Source organism: Harpia harpyja, chromosome 3 (genome assembly GCF_026419915.1).
Source record: "Harpia harpyja isolate bHarHar1 chromosome 3, bHarHar1 primary haplotype, whole genome shotgun sequence".
Taxonomy (NCBI): domain Eukaryota; kingdom Metazoa; phylum Chordata; class Aves; order Accipitriformes; family Accipitridae; genus Harpia; species Harpia harpyja.
This window is the reverse complement of record NC_068942.1, coordinates 69,109,092-69,129,963: the sequence shown is the minus strand read 5'-3', so window position 1 is coordinate 69,129,963 and position 20,872 is coordinate 69,109,092. Positions and strand designations below refer to the sequence as shown.

The 20,872-nt window shown below is 48.9% G+C and overlaps 1 protein-coding gene across 1 annotated transcript in view; it reads left to right on the top strand.

The window, feature by feature from the left end:
- Positions 1–3,208: 3,208 nt before the first annotated feature.
- The window catches only part of CCDC85C (coiled-coil domain containing 85C), a 114,437-nt gene continuing 96,773 nt past the window's right edge, over positions 3,209–20,872 (top strand). Inside the window, exons 1-2 of the mRNA XM_052783125.1 lie at positions 3,209–3,609; positions 3,782–4,667. Coding sequence (XP_052639085.1) covers positions 3,956–4,667 — 712 coding nt within the window. The 5' untranslated portion in view covers positions 3,209–3,609; positions 3,782–3,955. The remainder of the gene's footprint in view (positions 3,610–3,781; positions 4,668–20,872) is intronic.

The window sequence follows — 20,872 nt, the reverse complement described above, 5'->3', positions numbered from 1 at the left end:
GATTAAAAATCTGCTTACAACACTGGGTTTGCTAATGATCATAAAACTGTGCACTGACCTAGTGCTTTCCCTCCAAGGTATCAAAGCACTTAAAAATCTGCCTCATCCCAGCCCTCGGTCCCACTGTGCCCATAGATCATCTGGGCCACAGTCACTTTCTGGCACCTCCAAGCCTCGCCCCTCTGCTCTAGCATTGCTGCCTTGCCTTTCCAAGATGAAGGGATTTTCCTCTACTGCAACGCAAGATCTGCCTTGAAGGGAAGACAAGGGAGCAGAACAGGCAACGGTGCATGGTGTCCACTCAATTCAGGTCTTGCTCACTCAAACCCACTGACCCTGTCCTGCTCTCTCTGTTGCTAATGGAGGAGTCTTTCACCAGGTACTCATCAGGACCAGACACCATCTGGACACCCGGCAGCTTCAATGCCACCTCCAGAGCATACAGCCCTCCGGATGCCCAAGCACAGCAGGTCACCATGCTTCAACGGCCGCCTGGGCACCAGAATGACAGCGAACCCCTTGTGGATAGTGGCAGGGTGGATCTGTGCCATTAACAATTCTGAAAGCACAGACATACATACCCACCGAGTACTGAAAGCAAGTCTTAATCATCACTGGGACTTCCTCTGTGGATATTAATAATCTCCTTGCTTCCTCTGAGGAGCCCCCCCATTTGCTGGGTGCAGTCTCTGCAGAAGCATCAATAAAGCTCAAACTTTGAAAGGTTTCACCTAGAAAAAACAGCTTTTCTTGGGAAAAGGATGAAGCAAACATCAGGCAGGCCCACCAATACACTGCCTGGGCCAGGCACTGCCACGGCGTAGCTGCACCTGTGCCTGTGGTGCAGCCGCCGGAGGCTTCTCCTCCCCTGTTGACTTCTGCCAGCGATGAACGATTGCTCTGCAGGGTCCCCCTGCTCTGCTCCTCCTTCCCCCAGCCACCGGCCGGGGATCTGCTAGTCAGATCAGCGCTTGGGAGGGTCTGGGAGAAGCACTTTCCGCTTCCTGTGGGGAAGGATGTGATTAAAGCCTTGTAAATGAAAGGCTTGGCTCAGAAAATGCCTGGGTGCCTTCAAGACACGATGCAGCCACGAGCAGCGGCAGCGTGCCCCATTACAGAGGGTGCTACCTTCTGGTGGCCTGGCTCAGGGTGGCGAGAAGCAGGAGATGGGGCACAGCCTGATCACACCCCACGCTGGCCGTGGCCTGTCAGAGGGGTCGCAGACCCCAGAGGCAGTGACCTCTCGGCACAGACCCCTGCTGGTTTCCCCGTCCTAAGGGCTGACTCTGCTGCTGAGCTGGCAACCTCAGGAGGGGCTGACCGGCCATGGCCGGGGCTGCACCTTCTGGAGAGTTGCCACCAAGGTGGGCACCCAGGTCACAGCACAGCTGGTCCTGGGTAGCCCCTTCTTTACCTCCTCGGAGCGATCCCCCCTGAAGGGAACAAACAGGCCTCACCGCTGGCTTGCGCCACATGATTCCCCCCTCTTTAGGGAACCACCCTGGGGTGGGTATCTGCTAGGGAAGAATTGTCCTCTTCAAATCTTCATGTCTGTAGGACGTGTTACCAGGGATCCATCACCTGCAAATCCCACATGAAGCGAACTAGTGTCCGTGCTCTGTCCTAAGCTCCTCTTACCCTTTTGATAATAAAGGGATAAAAGCTACTTTGGGAGAAGAGAAGGGCCAACAGCACCCACGGAGGGGATGAACTCCCCCTAGGAGCAGGGAAGTCCTGGTGTTCTGCCTCAGCAGGGGACAAGCAGTTGTCTTAATTTGCCAAAGGTGTATCAGGGCTCAGAAACCCAGGAGCATAGACTCGTGCAGAAAAGCATCCAAGAAACTGCAGCTTTACTGACTGAGACTTAGGAAGATAACACCAAAAGGCAGAAGTTGCAATCCTCCATCCCTCTCCATTCTGATGTTCCCTCCATGCATAGGCCATCTGCTCTGCATCCCACGCTCTGGCACCAGATTTGATGTTTCTTTATAGCTAGAAGGTGTCTTGACCAGCTTTCCAGTGTGGTCAGAAACCTGAGGTTGCTCTGGGTTAACCCTGGAGTCAAATCATTTACCGAGGTTCCTCAGGAACACAAAGCTGGTGATTCCCTGGGGCTTTTCAAGGATACTTATGCGGGAAATAGCTGGCAGCACTGCTCCGTCCTGGTGCATCTTTCATTTTTACAATGCGATACTGGCCAAAAGCAGCCTACAGAGAGATAGCATAGCCCAAGGAAAAGCATATTAGCCGAGAAGTCAGGGGATATGATGCAAGGATATAGGAAATCTGCCTACGTGTTGCCTAGGAAATCCACTTTATGAACTTTCTGTACCCTTTACTGGGTTCTGTCCAACGTGTGCAGAAGTGATGCTAGCACGCCTGCTCCTGACGGGAAGGACCACCAGGACCTGGGCAGATTTTACCGAGGAATAAGCAGTATCTGCATCTTCAGGGCAGCTTCCTCCCGCACCTCTGAGGTGTGAAGGAATATGCCGGCCCCGGGAGCAGAGAGGCGGCAGGGATGCTGGAGCCGGCTCCTTCAACCTGCAGGCTCTGGCCGAGGCAGGAGGGACCCGGGGACAAAGGCGGCCGCCCCAGGGGGAGGGCGGGCAGCCGGGCAGAGAGGGGCCCCGGTGACAAAGCCCGCGGCGGGAGGTGGGCAGCAGCGGAGATGCCCGGGGAAATCCCGCTCCGCTCCTGGCCCGAACCGGCCGCCGCGGCTCCGGGTCCCCCTCCCCGGCGCCTGGCGAGAGCGGGGCCGGGGCCGCTCCGGCGCCGCTTCCCCCGGCCGCCTGCCCGGCGGGCGCGTTTTCCTGCCTGTCCAACCCCACCCTTCCCCGGGCTGGTGCTCCCTCCGGTAGTTTTTCTTTAAAAAAAGGAAAAACCAACAAAAAAAAGGCAAAAAGGGGGGGGTGGAAGACCCGGGGTGGGGGGGGGCAGCGGTGAGCCGGCCCCGGCTGCGGCGGGCAGAGCGGGCGGGCGGGCGGAGGGGGGGGAGCGGCCCCGTCCCTTTGTACCTGCCGTTTGAAGGCGCCAGGCGGCCCCGCATTGGCTGCGGCGGCCGCGGCTCCGGTAACCCGAGCCGGCGGCGGGGCGCGGCGCACCGGGGCCCGGCCAGCGCCTAGCCCGGCAGCCAACGGGGGAGGGCAGTGCTGGGCTGGGCTGGGCTGGGCTGGGCTCGGCTCGGCTCGGCTCGGCACGGCACCCCTCCGCTCCGCTGCCAGCAGCCGGCTCTCCTTCTCCGCCGCTCGGCTCGGCTGGGGCAGGGCCGCGCCTCCCTGCTCGGCAGGAGGTGGGACCAGCCCCGGCGCTGCCGCCCGCCTCCTCCCTCCCTCCCTCCCGAGGGCCGAGCCATTCCGGGAAGGCGCCGGCTCCCCCACCGCTCCTCGGCAGCGCCGCACCGGCATCGGCCGCCGCCGCGCCGGGCTCGGCCCCACGTCGCCGCGGAGCTGCGGGCGAGCTGCGGCGGAGCGGGGCAGCGGCCGCGGCGGCGGGTGCGCGGTGCCCGGTCTCCCGCGGCGGGGAGCGGCGGGCGGCGGGAGAACAAGTGGACGGAGTGCCCGGGAACGGGGCGGGGGTGCCGACCGCCGCGTAGTTCTTTTGCCCGGGGTAAGTTGGCCGATCCCCTGCGGAGGCTTCGCCTGGGGGGGAGCAGCGCTTGGCTCCCGGCTCCCTGCTGGCCCCAGCCCCCTTGGGGGGGCGCCTTTCCCCCCCCCCTTTTTTCCCCCCCCCCCCCTCTGGGTTGTTTTTTTTTATTATTATGGGGTCTGTGGGGGAGCAGATCTTCCAGTCCAGCGTTGCTCTTCGTCGTCGTCCAGCGCTCTGCGGAGAACTATAATATTTCTTCGCCGAGATGCTGCAGTGAATTTTAGTCCCAGGAAATCAGGCGAACAAAATAATCCGAGTAACCCGAACCATTTGTTACCGTGTGAGAGCAAACGCTGCCTAGGCACAGATGATGGCAAAAAATTCCCTGGAAGGGTCTAAAGAAGACCTGAGCAAAATTTCGGAAGAGGAGATGCTGAGGTGGAGCAAGGAAGAGCTGGTGAAAAGACTGAGGAAAGTGGAGAATGAAAAGATGAACTTAATGGTGGAACACGGCAACTTAATGAAGGACGTGAACCGGCGGCTGCAGCTCCACCTGCATGAGATCCGCGGGCTGAAGGAGGTGAACCAGAAGTTGCAGGACGACAACCAGGAGCTGAGGGAGCTCTGCTGCTTCTTGGACGACGACCGGCAGAAAGGCAAGAAGCTGTCGAGGGAATGGCAGCGCTTCGGGAGGCACACGGCCAGCGTGATGTGGAAGGAGGTGGGCATGTACCAGCAGAAGCTGAAGGACCTGGAGGCCAGGCAGGAGACCCTCCTGCGGGAGAACGTGGAGCTGAAGGAGATGGTGCTCATGCTGGACGAGGAGCGGAGCGGGGCCGGCTCGCGGAGCTCCATCGACAGCCAGGCCAGCCTGACCAACCTCAACGGCGGCTCGGCCACCAGGGACGTGGGGGACGGGAGCAGCACCTCCAGCACGGGCAGCGCGGGCAGCCCCGACCACCATCACCACCACCTCCACCACCACAAGGCCGGCGACAGCAAGGCCGGGGCCATGCGGAGGTCTATGGATGACCTGTCCGCGCCCCTGCACCACCGGAGCATCCCCAACGGCCTCAACGGTGAGCCTCTCCCCCTCCTAGCCCCGCCGGCAGCAGGTGCCGCCGGCCTTGCCCTGTGCCGCCTCCCCTTGGCCCGTCCGGTGCCCCTTGGCTGCGGGGTGAGGGATGCCAGGGGACGGGAGACCTCGCCACCCATCCTCGGTGACCCCTTCGGGAGAGCAGCCCCGGGGACCGGGGAGGGCACCCGTGTGCAGGGGCGGGGGTGGTGGTGCTCCTCGACTGTGGTAGCGATGTCTGGGGCCGAGGGTTGGAGCCTTTTTTATCTGGAGGGTTGGGGTTTTGTTTGGTTGGTTTGGTTTTTTTTTTTTTTGACAAAAACCAGCCTGAGTTTTGAGGCTTAAATGAACACTGGTTTTCCCATCTCTTCCTCCTCCCTCTCTCTCCCCCTTCAAATACTTTGATTTACCTTTGGCTTGCTTGTTCGCTAAGATTGATAAAGAGCCTGGATGAGATTGTGGAAGCATCCGATGAAAGTGCAGGTCTGCCCCACAGAGCATCACCTGTTAGCTCCATGGGCTCTCAGGGCAGGCTGGCTCTGGCACGCTCAGCAGTGTAGGAGAGGTGCAACTCGTCTTCCCCATCATTCCCCCGCTCCACTTCAGAAACTGAAGGTTTGTTTGTAGAGAAGAGATTGCTCTCAAAGAGACGCTGTACTCACAATTTTGTTCAGCCTAGTCATTAAAGTTAGAAACAAGCTCCACTGTGAAATCGTGCCAAGCCTCCTCTCACAGTTTGTATTCAAGCAAAGTTTCTCCTGTTGTCTAATAGTGATCAGGCATTAAAATAGTAATATTGGAATATCTTTAAGATGGAGATTTTTTTTGTCTTTTGAAACCAAAAAGACCAAATACTTGACTTCTAGAAGGAGTGGTTTGGCCAAGAGGGTTCAACAGGAATCAAACCAGGCACCGATGTAATTAGTTGTTGTATGTAAGAGTCCTTTTAACGTTCTTAATCCTGTTTTCCAACCAGAGAGGACTATTTTCCGGTGGGGGTACCCCTTCCCCTCCTGCAAGCACAGAGATGGGACTGGAGCCCCAGAGGTTGTCTCTGACTGCTGCCAGCAGTGGATGTGTTTACCAGACAACCGTGCCTTCAGCTCCCAGAGCTTTGGTGGCCCTGGTGGGACTAGGGAGTGCTGGTCCTTTTTCCGGTGGTTTGTGGCAAGTCCTTATGACCCAAGAGATCTGAGGGCACGCAGCACTGATCAACCCAGTTCTCAAGTTCATGAATTTGCCATGCGCAGTCCTGTTGTTGCAGCTGTGTGTCTCCACTCACAGCTGGAGATGTTTGGGCCACCTCACCCAGTAGACAGGGATTGCTGGTTTCAAGGGTGATCCAGTCACCAGATGTTGCAGGGTACAGCAAGCATCTTTAAATGTTTGTTGTTTTTTCTCTCTCTCTCTCCCCTAGTGCTGCGTAAATCAGAAGTATCTGGTTTGTAAATCTGCACATAGCTTCTGCTCCTGATGTGACTTGACTTTGTTTTCATAAAGCATTGATTGCTCTGCACAGAGGCCCGGAGAGCACTTGGCAGATATTGAATGTGCCGTTGCTGTTTTGGGACAGAAGGGGTTTGCAGTTCTGGTTTGTGAACCTTAGACCAGTCCCTTTTAGGTATCTATAGCTGACTAGGACAAAGCCAGTTGAATTCATTCCTGTTAACCCAGGGCTCTTGTGCAAATGGGACACCACCACAGCCTCAGAACTGTCCCTTAAATCCCGTGTGAGGCACCGTGGGATTCTTCACATGGGATTCAAGTCATCCCTGTCTGCATGAAGAGGACAGTCTGCTTGCAGAGCTCGGTCCTCATTGCCGTCCTCAAACACTGTGTGTGGGACGGTGCACAGCAGCATCATTCGGAGGGGACTGAGAGCCGAGTCTCATGTCCTGCCATGTATAGCGTAAGTGTAGGGAGGGGTGATAAAGCATCTGCACATGTCTGTGTTTCCATGCGTGCCTCTGCACCCTTTCTCCTGCTCCAGTATAGAAAGGAGGAGTATGGGCTCAAGCATTTCAGATGTGACCTTAGGTTCTAGTGACTGCTGGTTTTGGGGTGCCTGTGGAAGATGGTCTCTGTGGGAAGCACTGAAGCTAGCTCTTTGCTGGGAACCTGCGTGGCTTCAATTCTGAGGGTGGGACAGATATGATGAGCACTTTTAAAGCTAATAATCCTTGTAAAGGTGCAAACAAGCCCGATCTCTCCACTTAGGTAGTGAAGCTGTAAAATGACTTGAATAGTTGTCATTCTCAGATAGCATCGGTATTCAGCAAGGCCATTTCCCTGCCTGTGCCTTTGGAAATACCTCTCAATACATATGCAAATGCAAAGCTTATCAGGCCCCTTTTTTGACTGACAGCAACAAGTCTGGGAGGAGGCTTGCCTGGGACCAAGCAGCAATTCTGTTAAGCCTGTGACAATGTGGAAGAGCAGGGCAGGTGAACGTGAAAAACAAACCCAGGAGAACGCAGGAGTCAAGTGGCAGGGGAGCTGTCACGGAGCTGCCCTGGCAGCGAGCATCCTTCCACGTCTCCTGATGCCATCTCTGCCTTCCGTGCACGCAGCTTAGATCTCAGCCTTTTTATACTCTTCCTGATGATTTCCCCCCCCCCTCCCCGGCATAAAACAGAAGGGAGGAAGAGGAGAAAGTGTGGCCTTTCATTTTTATGTTGCAAACTTCAGTCTGGTTTGCTGTTGTCTATGTCTTTAAAACACTGGATAATTAACCGGTGGATAAAGCAGAAACTGCCGGCCAGCTCAACTAATACGGCAATAAACAGCCCTCATATACTTTCTTACAGAGGGTGGAGTGGGATCTCAAATGCATGCAGGGCAGAATTTAGCATCTATGGTAAGAACACAGTGGAAGCCTTGGACAACTGGTGGAGGCAAGGCACGGTGAGCTGTTTGCTAGAGCACTTTTGCATATGGAAAAGCTGAAGAGTCCTGAAATGTGCTGCCTCTGCTAGTGGTATCAGCGGGGCTTCGTGTGGTGCTCTGCTTTTCTAGGTATTAAGCAGGACTGCTTCACTTGTTTAGTGCTTTTCTAAAGGAGTCAAGAGTGTGGCGACTGTTAAAGGCTCCTAGGGAGGTAGCTTTTTAATGAAATCTTAGCAAGCAAAGGTGGATTAAGTATTTCTCATTTTCTCTTAAGCAATCCTTTGGAAGTGAGTTGGTAAACCAGGGCTTGATTTATTGGCCCCAGTGACCCACCCCAATGTGAGGTCATGAACTCTAGTTTTGTAACATGGATTCAGTATAAATGGTACGAGTTTAAAAAACAAAAAACCAAACCAACCTGCGATCCACCTTCCCTTCACTTTTCTGAAGTCTGTTTACTTTTATAAACTGGCTTTTTGGAAGTTGATAACCTGGAACCTGATGATTAATTATCTGCTTGTGGAAGATAAGGTAAGAAATAGAGCTGATAAGGTGAAAATGGCTAATATTAGATCACACATGTAATCTTACACAGCTCTGGATATTCTGCTGAGAGCCAAGAGGAAGTCTGCTCAGTCTGAAAGTAAATGGTGTTTCCAGTCTCCGTGTGTGAGCTGGGACCTGGGCTGCAGGACAGGGGCATCTCCAAGCTATGTGACGGGAACTGGCCAGTTGCATCCATGTTGAGTGATACGCCACAGTTCCCATAAATCTACACACAGATCCAGGGCTGAAATCCAGGCACAGTTGCTGTGTTGTGCTTGTGAGTGCTTTGGCTTCCTTTTGTATGCACGGCAGGATTCTCTGTGTGCATAGGTAGTCTTTCTGCCTGTCCAGCTTTAGGCAGCCCCATTGGGGCGATGGCTATTGCTACTGCCTGGTTCCTGCCAGAATAAAATTTCAAAAAAAACTTGAATTAAAAAAAAAAAAGACAGCCACACTGGGTGATATTAATAGGACCTGGGGGAAGGAAAAAGCCTTCAGGTATCATAGGATATGTCCCTGGACTGCGAGGTATGTGGGAACATTGGGAGGAGTGACTTGAAGCTCCCTGAGGCCAGGGCAACAGCTTCCACTGGTTTTAGCCTTATCTAGATCTGACTGGGACAACTGTTTATCCATCTGCAAGCCTGGAGGCATACAGACTCACTAGCTGGTGATGTGCCTGGGACAAAATCCTGTGCACGCAGGCAAAGCTTTCAGGCTTTAATTTCCACCCCCCCTTCCCCCCATCAACTGAATGTTGTTAGAACTTCTTCACCTTCCACTGAAGCTGTTTGCTCTGGGTTCCCAAAATGGGCATTTGCTTTATTCCAGTTGGGTAAAATGTTAATGCATTTCTTTATCAATGTGAACAGTTGTTTCGTTTTGTGGTTGTTTTTTTAATTTTTAAAACACTTAAGTCAACACGTAAAAAGTGGTCAGAGAGGCCCAGAAGAAAGCCATGGATATGGCAGATAGCCTGTAGTAGCAGAGACATTAATCCGTGGCCTCTTGCTGTTGTCTGCTCCAACGGAAGAAGAATGGTCTCTCTGGGTGAGGGGGTGGGAAGATCTCTGCTTCTATTGATTCCCACTTGTAAATGTCCACATATTTACCTAGAGGGTACGATATATTACAGTTAAAATGGTGGCAAAGAGAAATGGCTGTTCCCTGTGGGTTGGTATTGATTGGACATGCAGCTACCCTGTACTTATTTCTCATCTTCTTCACACACCCTTTAGGCCAAAGTCCTTTGTTTTTATTAGCGTATTTGTAATCAATATACGTATTATTTACTGTGACGTATTAATGAGGCCTTTGAGATGAGAAGATGCAGGGGCAGAAGCAAAGGGTGAGGTTCATCCCATTTAATCTGAGATATCTCCAATATAGACTTTAACGTCTGCATCCCCTTGGGCTTCCTTTATTGGCCATGTTGGAGAAAGGCACTTTGGTGTCATGATTTATGTCAACTACGTCTGCTTTGGAGGGAGAAGAGTTGTACGCTAATTGTGCTCTTTCTGCTGATGGGAAGGCAGCCTGGATGGCTAGTTTATATGCAACCATCTAAGAGATCAGTCCTATTTGAGGTGTTATGGTGACCACTGTCCACTCTTCCAGTGCAGCTGTGCTAGCCCTGGTGAAAGAGAGGAAATCGCCTTTCTCGGTAGCAGTCAGATGTCACCCCTTGCAGTTCCCAAGCTGCCTGGGCACAGCAGCCTAGCTCAGAGAAAGCCCTCTTCTCTGCCATGGAGACCTGTCAGAGCTCAGTGGCCCCTGCCATGCTTAAGCAGAGGTTTGGCTACTTGACCAATTAGTATCTTTCTTATATCAAGGGCACTTTTCATTCTCTGAACACTGCTTTAACTTTTCTTTTTTTGATACTGCCATATTTAACCTGTCAGTATTTTTGGTGCTGTAGGCTGCTACGTACAGGTTCCTTGTGATTAAGCCAGGAAACCTGCCCTGGGCTGGTACACTATATGTAAGACCCCTGTAGAAAAACCTGTTTCCATCTCTTCTGTAAGTTCAGTGAGTTCTGCTAATAGGCTTATCAATGCTGAGGTCTCAGACACTAAGGGCATGGCTTGAGTTTCTTGTAGCCAGTAGTTGTTGGCCACTTGTGCAAGGGGCTTCAGTGGACTTGAGGCATCTTTGTCATTGCATGCTCCTGCCTTCGTGCTGGGGCACAGCCTGTGTGCCAGCTGCTATGCTCCCAAACTTCAGGGTAGCTGGTGTCCCTGAAAACAAGGCTCAAGATGCTTAAACTAGGTGCTAAAATTGGGCCATATCTGGAAATATATTCTCCATAGCAGTGTCTTCTAATTTTGTTTTCCTCTTTCAATTTTCTAGAGAGATATCTTGTTCTCAGCTGTCCCGTTGAAGGAAAAAACTTGTATTGATTAAAAGGCAATTTTCTATGGGCCTTTGATGGAATTATCCACTTACACTTGTCAAAAGCAATCAAAATAAGGGGAATAAACTGTGTTGGTTACATGTAAATGATTTGGTCCTCTGGAGGCATTTTATCAAATAAAGCTGAGGATCGAATTAAATGGTGATCTAATTAAGTGGCAGGCATGGGAACCCAGAATGCAGCCTTGGCAGGTGTTACACTCGGTGGGTGTGTGCGGAGATGAGGGACATGAACACTAACTAACAGAAGTGTTACATCTGAAAGCTCGAGGGTTAATGCTTTTGTGGGGACAAGGCTGAGCACATCCATGCAACCTGGCTGATACTGGAGGCCCAGCCTGGGAGGCATTGGGCTTTTTATCTGCCCCAGCATGGCTGTGGCCTTGCTTGCATCTCACACAGACATATTCATGGCAGGGTCTGCTGCTGTTGTCCCCTCAGGCTGCCCTTGTGTCATCCTTCTGTACTGGGGCTGCTCTTTGGAGACGCTCTGGGATGGGCAATGGCTGATCTCACTGGGAGGCGAGATGGAGATGAGGTGCTTAAACTGGCAAAAATGTCTGGTATACCACATTAGAAGGTGTGGAGCGAGGCAAATGGAAAAATTTGTAAGCCCAGTTAAAATACACTTAAAACGCTTGACCCCAGGAAGGCTGAAGTTCTTTTCATGCTCTTACTCAGGCCTTAATGCATCCCGCTGCAAAACACACGACGTTGCTTGCCTGGGACAGGGAGGGTTTGGGGGCTGCACTTCCAGTTTTCCTGCGAATTAGCAGCGACTGGCTGGGTTTGCTTTTGCATTCTGTATTTTTAACCTGACTTTTTGTCTGCCAGCCAGAATTCATCCTGCCCTGTCGCCAAATGTCATCATCCCCTTGTGGTTAACTTGCTGCAATTCATGAAACACTTGGCTGCCATAAATAGTTATGTGCAGAGGTTCCTCCACACGCGGAGCGGGCAGAAATTCGCAGGCAGCGCTGCTAGGCACTCACACACTAACGTGTCCACCAAGAGAAAGTTGACCCACTTCTGCAAATAGATAACTCCTGGCAGAAAAAGTAACACTGTCTCAGAGAATCTGTCTTCCCCTTGCCTACTGAATTGTGAAGCAAAAAGCAAGCCAGCTCCATCTTCTGAATTAACAGCAACGTGAACACCATACTCCCCATTGAAATGAGAGTGTGTAAATCAGCCCTTGATCTGAGGAGGGCTTAAAATGGCCACAATTCATTTGTGATTTTTTTTTTTCAATATAATGACTGCTTTTGTTAGTGAATGAGGTGTGTGGAGTTCAGGACTCAGCTGCTCTTAGGCATTGGGAAACATTTATCACCATGGCAGTTGAACGCTGCTGTACAGGTTATTTTGAACACTTTCTGGGCCGAGACCGTTTATGCCAGGTTGCTTTGGTCCCCATGCATGCAGGCATATGTATACTCTTCCTTCCCTTAAATTGCTGCTTGCCTTGGTATTTGGCCCTCTCAGGAAGCTCACTGCTTGTACTGACTTCTTACGTCTCCAAGCAGTGGTGGTGCCAAATGTTCACCTTGCTCAGGGACTCTCCTGCAAAGGTTCTTTCTGAAAGATAGTCCTTGTGAAATAGATTGCAGGTTATTTATCAGTTAGATTTGAGACTGGGGGACTCCAAAGCACTGTGCTAAGCGCTGTCAGTATTGGGGCCGTGTTGCCTGGCTTAGCAAGTGGCTGTAGACCCTCCACTTCAGGGATCTTGTGGTGAGATTGAAGTGATCCTAAATCCGATGTGAATTATCTCGTCATCCGCATAGGCTTCTCCTGCAGGCTTGTAGGGCAGGATGTCTCCTGTTTGCCTGGGGTGGATGCGGTGGGAGAGGGCTGTGGTGTCTGTAGCGGAGGGAGCACTGGCGGCGAGTGCCGGGCTTATGGCATCAGGGCTTTGGCCAGCTGTAAACTGCAGTCGCAGGGTGACACGCTAGCTGTCTTGTGTGGTTGTGTCAACCCTGGCTTGCTGGCAGAATTAGTTCAATCAAAGCTGGAGCGCTCTGAAAAGCCCTTCAGACGTTGCGCCGTCTGCCAGCTCTGTGCAGTGACGCTCAGGACTGCATGCTGCTGCCTTTCCTCCGTTTCATCCCCAAACTCCTCTGCTCCTGGGTTTCATTTGCAGGCCAGGGAGTCAGCGGCATTTAAATGTTTGTGGGAGATGGAGGATGGAGTGTGTAAATCAAATGGATGGAGCAGGGCTCAGACTGGGACGCAAGAAGAGATACTTTGCTGCTGTTCAAACCGTCTCCTGGGCAGTAGGATGCTTCAGGGCTGCCCGTGCCTGGGGGGTTGGCGGCTGTGTCTGACCTGCCCGTGCCTTCCCGGGACAACGAAACGAGGACGCGTGGTGCTGAGAGCCCCGCTTTGGTGCAGAGAGGGTGCTGCTCTGTCCTCTCGCTGCAGAAGACCCGTGGAGAGGAAAGGAGCGGGCAAAAGGCCCACTCAAAGTAGAGCAGTTAAAACCAAACCATTATTTCAGAAAAGAAGAAAAAGTAAGCCTTACAGGATTTCCAGTCCCCAAAGCTTAATATTTCTATGGAAACCAATGCAGCAGGAGGCTTGCTGTCAGTCTCTGATCCAATGGGGTTGACTAGATTTAAAAAATGTTTGTCCTTCCCCACATCTTCCATCCTGGATCATCTGAAGACAGGTTTGCTGCATATCACAAATGCAAGGTTAAAACCTGCATTCGTGGTTTCCAACTCTCCATTGAGTGCTAAGCAGTCTCTGGAGGGTTGGCATCCATCTTTCATCTGCAGTTTTTTACTTGCTAAGGTACATTTCATTCACTCTCTGACACTTACTGATAACGCCTTGTCCTATAAATGCCACTCCTGTGACACCATGCTCCTTGAAGGATGGCTGTGACTTTGTATCAGGCCATGGACCGTTCAGTGGTGTGGTACATCTCAGTGCCCAGTGAAGTTACAGTGGAGACACTGTTCCTCCTTCTTCCCCCAGCTTTATATGCTGAGCATGACACCATATGGTCTGGAATATCCCTTTGGTCAGTTGGGGTCAGCTGTCCCGGCTCTGTCCCCTCCCAACTTCTTGTGCACCCCCAGCCTACTCGCTGGTGGGGTGGGGTGAGGAGGCCCTAACTCTGTGTAAGCATTGCTCAGCAATAACTAAAACATCCCTGAATTATCAACACTGTTTTCAGCAGAATCCAAAACATAGCCCCATTCTAGCTACTATGAAGAAAATTAACTCTATCCCAGCCAAAACCAGCACAGACTTGAATGGAGTTAAGACTTGGACTCTTTGCACTTGCTTTAGTCTTTTATTCAAAGGAAATCCATAATGTCTCTAATCTCCAGCAATGGACATAATCTGGCTTATTTAGGTAATAGTCCACTTGATTTTTGTTTAGCCAGAGGACTATCCCTGATTATATATGTGCAGCTATTTACCGTTGTCATGTTGATGTTTTCACTGGTTTCCCCCCATTTTTGTTTATAGTAGGATCTACTAGAAATGGCTCCAAGACAACCTACATAAAAGTCCACTGCTTTATGCCAGAGTAGCATTGTCAGATGCTAGCAAAGTATCAGTAATAAAAAATAAGTCATTTTGGTTGATGCTGAATCTTTTCCAGCTCTTAACAAAGGTGTTAAAAAAATCTTATTTTTATGTACAATCTTAAAGCACTTTTGTGATGTACAGTATTCTTTTGTCTTCCTGGTTTCATTTTCATATCTCCCTTACTGGCATTTGCAGTCTCATATTTATATATTTCCCAGCAGCTGAATATAACTTTGATCTATGCTTTGGATCTGCGGAGCTTTTAATCCCTTTCCACTGAGTTAAAAGCTTGTTTGCTGTTGAATGTGATACGTAGTTATAGGTTATATGATCTTCACCAGCGGCTCATGCATTGCACAAAGATGGCATATTGTGAAAAACTCTGATAAAATGTCCCCTTGTTCGTTTTCCTGATTGCAACTCAAACCCAGCATGGGACTAAGTCAGTCGTTCGCTCCTGTGCAGACTGCTGATACACCTGTCCTTTGCTGTTACATATACCCTCGCTTGCTTTATTTCAGTTATTCATTCATTTCTTTGTGATGTTTATTTTTGAAGCTACAAACCTGTTGAGTACTTCAGCCAGTGCAGCAGGCTTTCTGTCTTCCAATTCTGATAACACTTGTGGTGTTTTCCCTTTTCATCTTCTTAACTGCTTGTTAGACCTCTTAAAAGATGGGTATCAGTTTTTAAAGCCTGCGCATTTATTCCTCTTTGATGTCTTGAAACACGATAATGTACACCTTGTTTGTGGAGATCTTCTCTTCTGGAGTGGCTGCAGGTTCCACCTCAGGAAAAATTATGATTTCTGCAGCTCTCAGTCCTCCAGGCTGTGTTGATGTAGCTGCACCTGTGTGACTGTATTCAACCATCTTCTGAAAGTTGTTCTTTTTGAGGTTTTGGTGTAGCTATTTGCTTTCTGGATTCTGAGCAGTTTATTTGGAAGTCTCCCATGCTTGTCTCCTGGCCTCTTGTAAAAATACGGTCCTCTTTTTACGAGGTCTGTTAAGACTATTGTTTTAGGTGTAAGCTTTAAAATAACAAAGGATGGATGGTTTTGCAACTTAAAGCACTGGATGGGGACGCAGATTTGGTGGCTTTCTCACTGTGACATGACTTTCTGATGTAGTCTTAGGTAAGTGATGTGATCTGTGGTTCTCCTTTTATACAACCAGGATAATAGATTTCCTTCATTTTCTCCAAGTTTTTTGTGGTTCATTGGGTCATCTTATAACATGCTCATACAGTGCTCAACACAATTAGACCCTTACCTCCGATGGGGCCTCTAACCATTGCTATGATACCAGTGATAACAAACAACACAGGTTTTGAGTTATAATGAGCTAGCAAAGAAGGAGCAGCCTTTATAGTAACTCCAGACATTTCTAATTCCCAGTTTTGGAGTTGCTTCAAATCCTGTTTCAACTTTCCTGGGATAAAAGCACTTTACGTGTTGGGGTGCTTCTTTCTGTATTGTATATACTTCTCAGGACCACAGGATGATGAAGTATGGACAGTCTCCAGCCAACTGTCAAAACCAGAAATTTGTCAAATAATAATAATAATTCTTCTCCCAAATGAGAAGGGAAGGTGCAAAGTAAGATAAAAAGCAGTGTTTGTCTCTCCACAGCCAGAGACGAGTGCAGAAAGATGCTGCTGCTGTCACAGCGACAGGTTACCTCAATATCTTTCAGAGAGTAGGGACAGCATTTGTTGTTATTTCAGCTCATCCCATCTGCACTGCCCAGATGAGTATCATATTACAGATGTGTATTTAAAATGCTGTTTATCTGGCAACCTAGTGCAGTTTCAGCTGAGGTGAAGAACCACAACTGTGAAGCGGACAGGTCCTTGTTGTCATGTTGTTCCCCGTGTCACTGCAAAGCAGCGGTGTCTTTGCCATAATTGCTGAAGACACCTTTCCTCTTTCCAATTAAATTCTTACCTCATCCCTTGATAGCTCTATTTCTGATGCTGGTAATTTGGTAACTCCTAACAAGCCCTGACTGAAAAGTCATCAAAGTCACTCTTGGGTGTGAACCCAATGTTTCTTAACCACCTTTGGTTTTTATTCCCATATGTGTAGTGGAATTTGTATGGAGGATCTATTTGTCAGTGTATCACCGAATCGTTAGGAGGGTGACAAGACCACAGTAACTCTTCCTAGGCAATTATGTATGAAAGGTTGTCAGTATGAGTAGTATGGGAAGTTAAAAGCCTTAATTTTCATTTGGAATTGAAACCCTAATGACTTTCCACTCCCACAGCTCATAAAAACCTTGTTTCAACCTCAAGTTGACCAAGAAAAGGGGGGGGGGGGGGCTTTTATTGTAGACTCTTTTGCGCAGGATTTTTATGAAAAAGCAGATTTATGAGTCACTGTTCTTTGTATAAAAGATAATTACTGGAGTATGAACCTCAGAAAAGTGACATTTTATGACTTCGCCGCTAGCCATGCAGTGTGAGCTTTTGCTTTCTCTCTTTTCAGTTAGTTAAGTTAAACAACATCTCGGTTTGAAAGGACTAATTATATTCCTGTTTGTTGTTTGCCTTGTACGCTAAATGTTTTCTATATGTAAAGCTAAGCAGTGGGGTGGGAGAGAGAAAGGATCATCCCAAATGAATGCTATTTAATTATTTAAAATGATGGGTGTAGATCCTGTGGGGTTAAGTGGATTGTTGTATTCAGCCACATCCATCACTTGCATTGTAGTAAGAAAGAGAAACTGGATCACGCAAATCCTTTTGTAAAGCCTAGGAGCGTAATTAAGTTCCTCTGGAAATTTGTTCTTTAAAAACACATTCCTCTAAACAGCAATGTTGTTTAATCCATGCTTAAATGTAAAGCTATGTGTTTATCCACTTCTGTGTGTTTTGTTGGGTTTTTTTCTGTAAGTAAAGGGAGCATTTTGTAACGCAATAGCATCTGCTGCCTAACGCAAGTGAGAGCTGAGGGTGGGTGAGTACGTAGAGGTGGCATGTGCAGGTCACAGTCAGTCCTGCTTTGGCTCTGCAGTGGGCGGTCAAGAGTTTGCACAACAGCAAGCGATCCGGAGCATCTCCGTTGTTGGGGATCTACCTGAGATACCTGAACAGCATCTTCTGTTCAAAGGACAGGTGCTCAGCATTTTCAGGGTATTAAGTATTCTGAACATGATTCAGACTTTGCTCTTGGCAGTATCTGAGGGGACTAGCTAATTTTCTTGGCCATGGGGCTGTGTACTTGAGCAGGCGTCACTGCAGAGCTGTAAATGCCCTCCGTCTGTGACAGCATAGGTCCAACAAGTTTTCTGATCACACAGCTGTGCAGACAAGTCTGCTCGGAGTCCTGCAAGATGAGGAACGGATCACGTAAACAGCAGCTGATGCAGTTGTTGGAAAGGCCTCTATTTTTCCTTTCAGCCCGTTATAGCATCTTGGCCAGGTTGGACAGGGAAGGTTTCCGATGGAAAATCTGCTGCCCTGTCCTTTCATTCTGCCTTATTTGGATAAAAATTAGAGGGCTGTCCTTTTTTAATTTTTTTTATTTGGCAGTTCAAAGTGAAGCAAATGCAATATTTTTGGGAAAGGCTTGGAACTGGCCTTGTAAAAGGAATGTTACCTAAAGGGTAAAACTCCCTGACTCTGTTATGTTTAAGGATGGCGATATTTGAATTTGACCTTTTATTTTTAAATGAGAGATTTCATATCTGGATTTAAACCAAACCCGTATCAAACACAAAGGGACAGGGTTGTTCTGTCAAAACCAACATCTGTAGAGCCGGAGGGAAGGGCTGGGCGGTATGGAGTGCGTGGCCTGGCCTGGGGGGCTGTGCAGGTGCCGACCTCCTGGACCTGCTGCAGGAGGGTAGAGAGTAAGAGAGCAGTTGAGGGGAGAACTTCTGTCAAGTTCCGATGAAGCTCTCAAGCAGCCCGTGCTGAGCTGCGGGGGGAGATGTCCTCACGGTGGGTGAGGGGTGGGCAGCAAGAGTTGCCTGCCTAGCTCAGGATGGAGTTGGAGACCACTGCAAAGCGGTGTGGCAGCAGCCTGAAGGAGGAGATGGAGTAAATGAGTACAAAGACGTGGTTTGGGAGCTAGCTGTTATTTTTAACTGCCAATTTCATTGAACTGGATTGAACTCCCTTCAGCACAGCATTGATGATGGTGCCTGGAGCTATAAAGATTGTATTTTGATCAGCAAGTCAAAAGCAAGTCTACCACTAGTTATGAATACATTTTCAGAATTGCAAGCAAAGGAGATCCCAGAATAATAATGGGCAGAAGAAGTTGCCGGAAGGAACCAGTTTCCTCAATAAATGCTGGAGGAGGTATAGACCTGAACGTCGCACTCCTTCCCATCTCAGCTTTTTAAAAATGTGCAAACAGATCTAGTACCTGGGTTTTGAACCTGTTGAAATCCTGAATAGACAGAATGCAAGGTGGCAGGAAAACCAATAATGATGGAGTTTTGAAAATACAAATGGTTCAGTTGTAGGTGGGTGGGATAAGTGAGGAAAAAAAGTGCATGTGTGTCCTGTGCTGTATGTCGTTGACCCAGTTGGTTATTCAATGATGAAGTCGGATGTGTATGTTTCAAATGACAGATCTGGGTTCTGAAGTGCTTATGATTAGATTAAGACAGTGTAGTAAACCTTAATGGTGCATGAAAAGCTACTGCTGGATTTGCAGTAATACGTACTTTTCTGCCTTAGAACAGCATGAATAATACTTTATGGTTGTATAACTCCTTCCAGACAAGGAGTCTAGGAGTGCTTTGTAAACGCTAATGAGTTTGGCCTCATAGCATATTTATAAGCCTGAGAAGTAGTATTATTCCCCTTTTTTATGGTTTGGATGTTGACTAGCCTAAGTATGCAAAGAGCAGGGAACAGAGCTTTCATCTTCCAATCCTCAGTCCTGGGCCTTATCTGCAGGACTCGGTAGGCTTTCTAAGTGTGGCTGGGGCATGCTCAGAAATTTACTGCAGATTCAATCCAGCAAAAGGGTTGTTTTTTTGCAAACCTCTGGGTATCCTTTGTAAAGCAAAAAGCATTGTAATTATTTGACAGTAATTTCTTGCTTGCCTTTTTGTTCTACAGCAACAGAGATTGAAGCTAATCCTCAACTGGAGTGAAGTCAGTTTGGGCATTATGAATATATCGTTTCCTTGCCTAGAACAAAGAGGCTAAGCTAATGTGAATGAAAACTCCTGTTATCTTTACATGGGAGTTGCAGGTGGGTAAGGAATGTGAGGTCAGCTGGGATTGGGAGCAGATAATTACCTGTGTCAAAGGGCAGTGAGAGCGATGCCTGTGAAAAACGCCTTGCAAAGTAGGTGGGATCAGGCACTGCAATGGGCACACACAGATTTTTCTGCAGCAGCTTCTTCAGTTGTTCATCCCCGAATGTCTTAGTTATTTGTACAGATTTATGTAGTGGGATGTTCTGCAACGTGAGCATTGTGTGGATTGTAGATAAATTTTATAAATATTTTGTGTGTGAATTCAGTGTTTGGTGACAACTGCCAGGAAGACAGTTCTAGAGAGAGAAGTCCCTTTTTAGCTGTAGGATAAGCATATGCAAGCAGATATTTCACATACTGCTTTCACATTCCTAACTTGAAAAGCTGCTTCCAGACCTCAGTGCTTTTTCATGGACTGGAGACCAGTAAGGATGCCAGCAAGGAGTCTGTAAAGTTCTAGATGTGGAGGTGGTGATCTTCGTGATGTGGCCATGCATCTGCTAGCAGACTGGGTTGTTAGAATGAGCAGCATTTGTGGTCTCAGATCATAGAATAGTTTGAGTTGGAAGGGACCTTTAAAGGTCATCTAGTCCAACCCCCCCTGCAATGAGCAGGGACATCTTCAACTAGATCAGGTTGCTCAGAGCCCCGTCCAACCTGACCTTGAATGTTTCCAGGGATGGGGCACCTACCACCTCTCTGGGCAACCTGTGCCAGTGTTTCAGCACTCTTGTTGTAAAAAATTTCTTCCTTATATCTAGTCTAAATCTACCCTATTTTGGTTTAAAACCATTACCCCTTGTCCTATCACAACAGACCCTGCTAAAAAGTCTGTCCCCACCTTTCTTATAAGCCCCCTTTAAGTACTGAAAGGCCACAATAATGTCTCCCTGGAGCCTTCTCTTCTCCAGGCTGAACAACCCCAACTCTCTCAGCCTTTCCTCATAGGAGAGGTGTTCCATCCCTCTGATCATTTTTGTGTCCCTCCTCTGGACCTGCTCCAGCAGGTCCATGTCTTTCCTGTGCTGAGGACTCCAGAGCTGCACGCAGCACTCCAGGTGGGGTCTCACCAGAGCGGAGTAGAGGGGCAGAGTCACCTCCCTCGACCTGCTGGCCACGCTTCTTTTGATGCAGCCCAGGATACGGTTGGCCTTCTGGGCTGTGAGTGCACATTGCTGGCTCATGTCCAGCTTTTCATCCACAAATATTCCCTCTTGGCCCAAGGTGGTCAAGCCAGGAGACTAAGGGGTTCCTGAAGCTGTTTTTTGAGCTCCAAGTTGGGTGGGATGGTGACTGTAGTGGAATTTCGGTGGTGAGGATTGGAAACAGGAGAACATACCTGTGTTTTCTACAGTAGTTTTATTAGAAAAGACTTGGGGAGTTTCCTAGGAAGATTTACATGTGGTTGATTATTATTTTGTTGGCACGATGGAAACTGCAATAATAAGCTAGTTGGCACTTGAAAAAAGGTACAGATTTTCTTTTTTTCAGAGGCATCTGCTTTGTTTACTCTCTGTCTTTCCACATGTAGATCAGACTCATCTCAGATTTTGTGATGTTACCGCATGAAGACAACCATTTTTTGAGGCTTTTTACA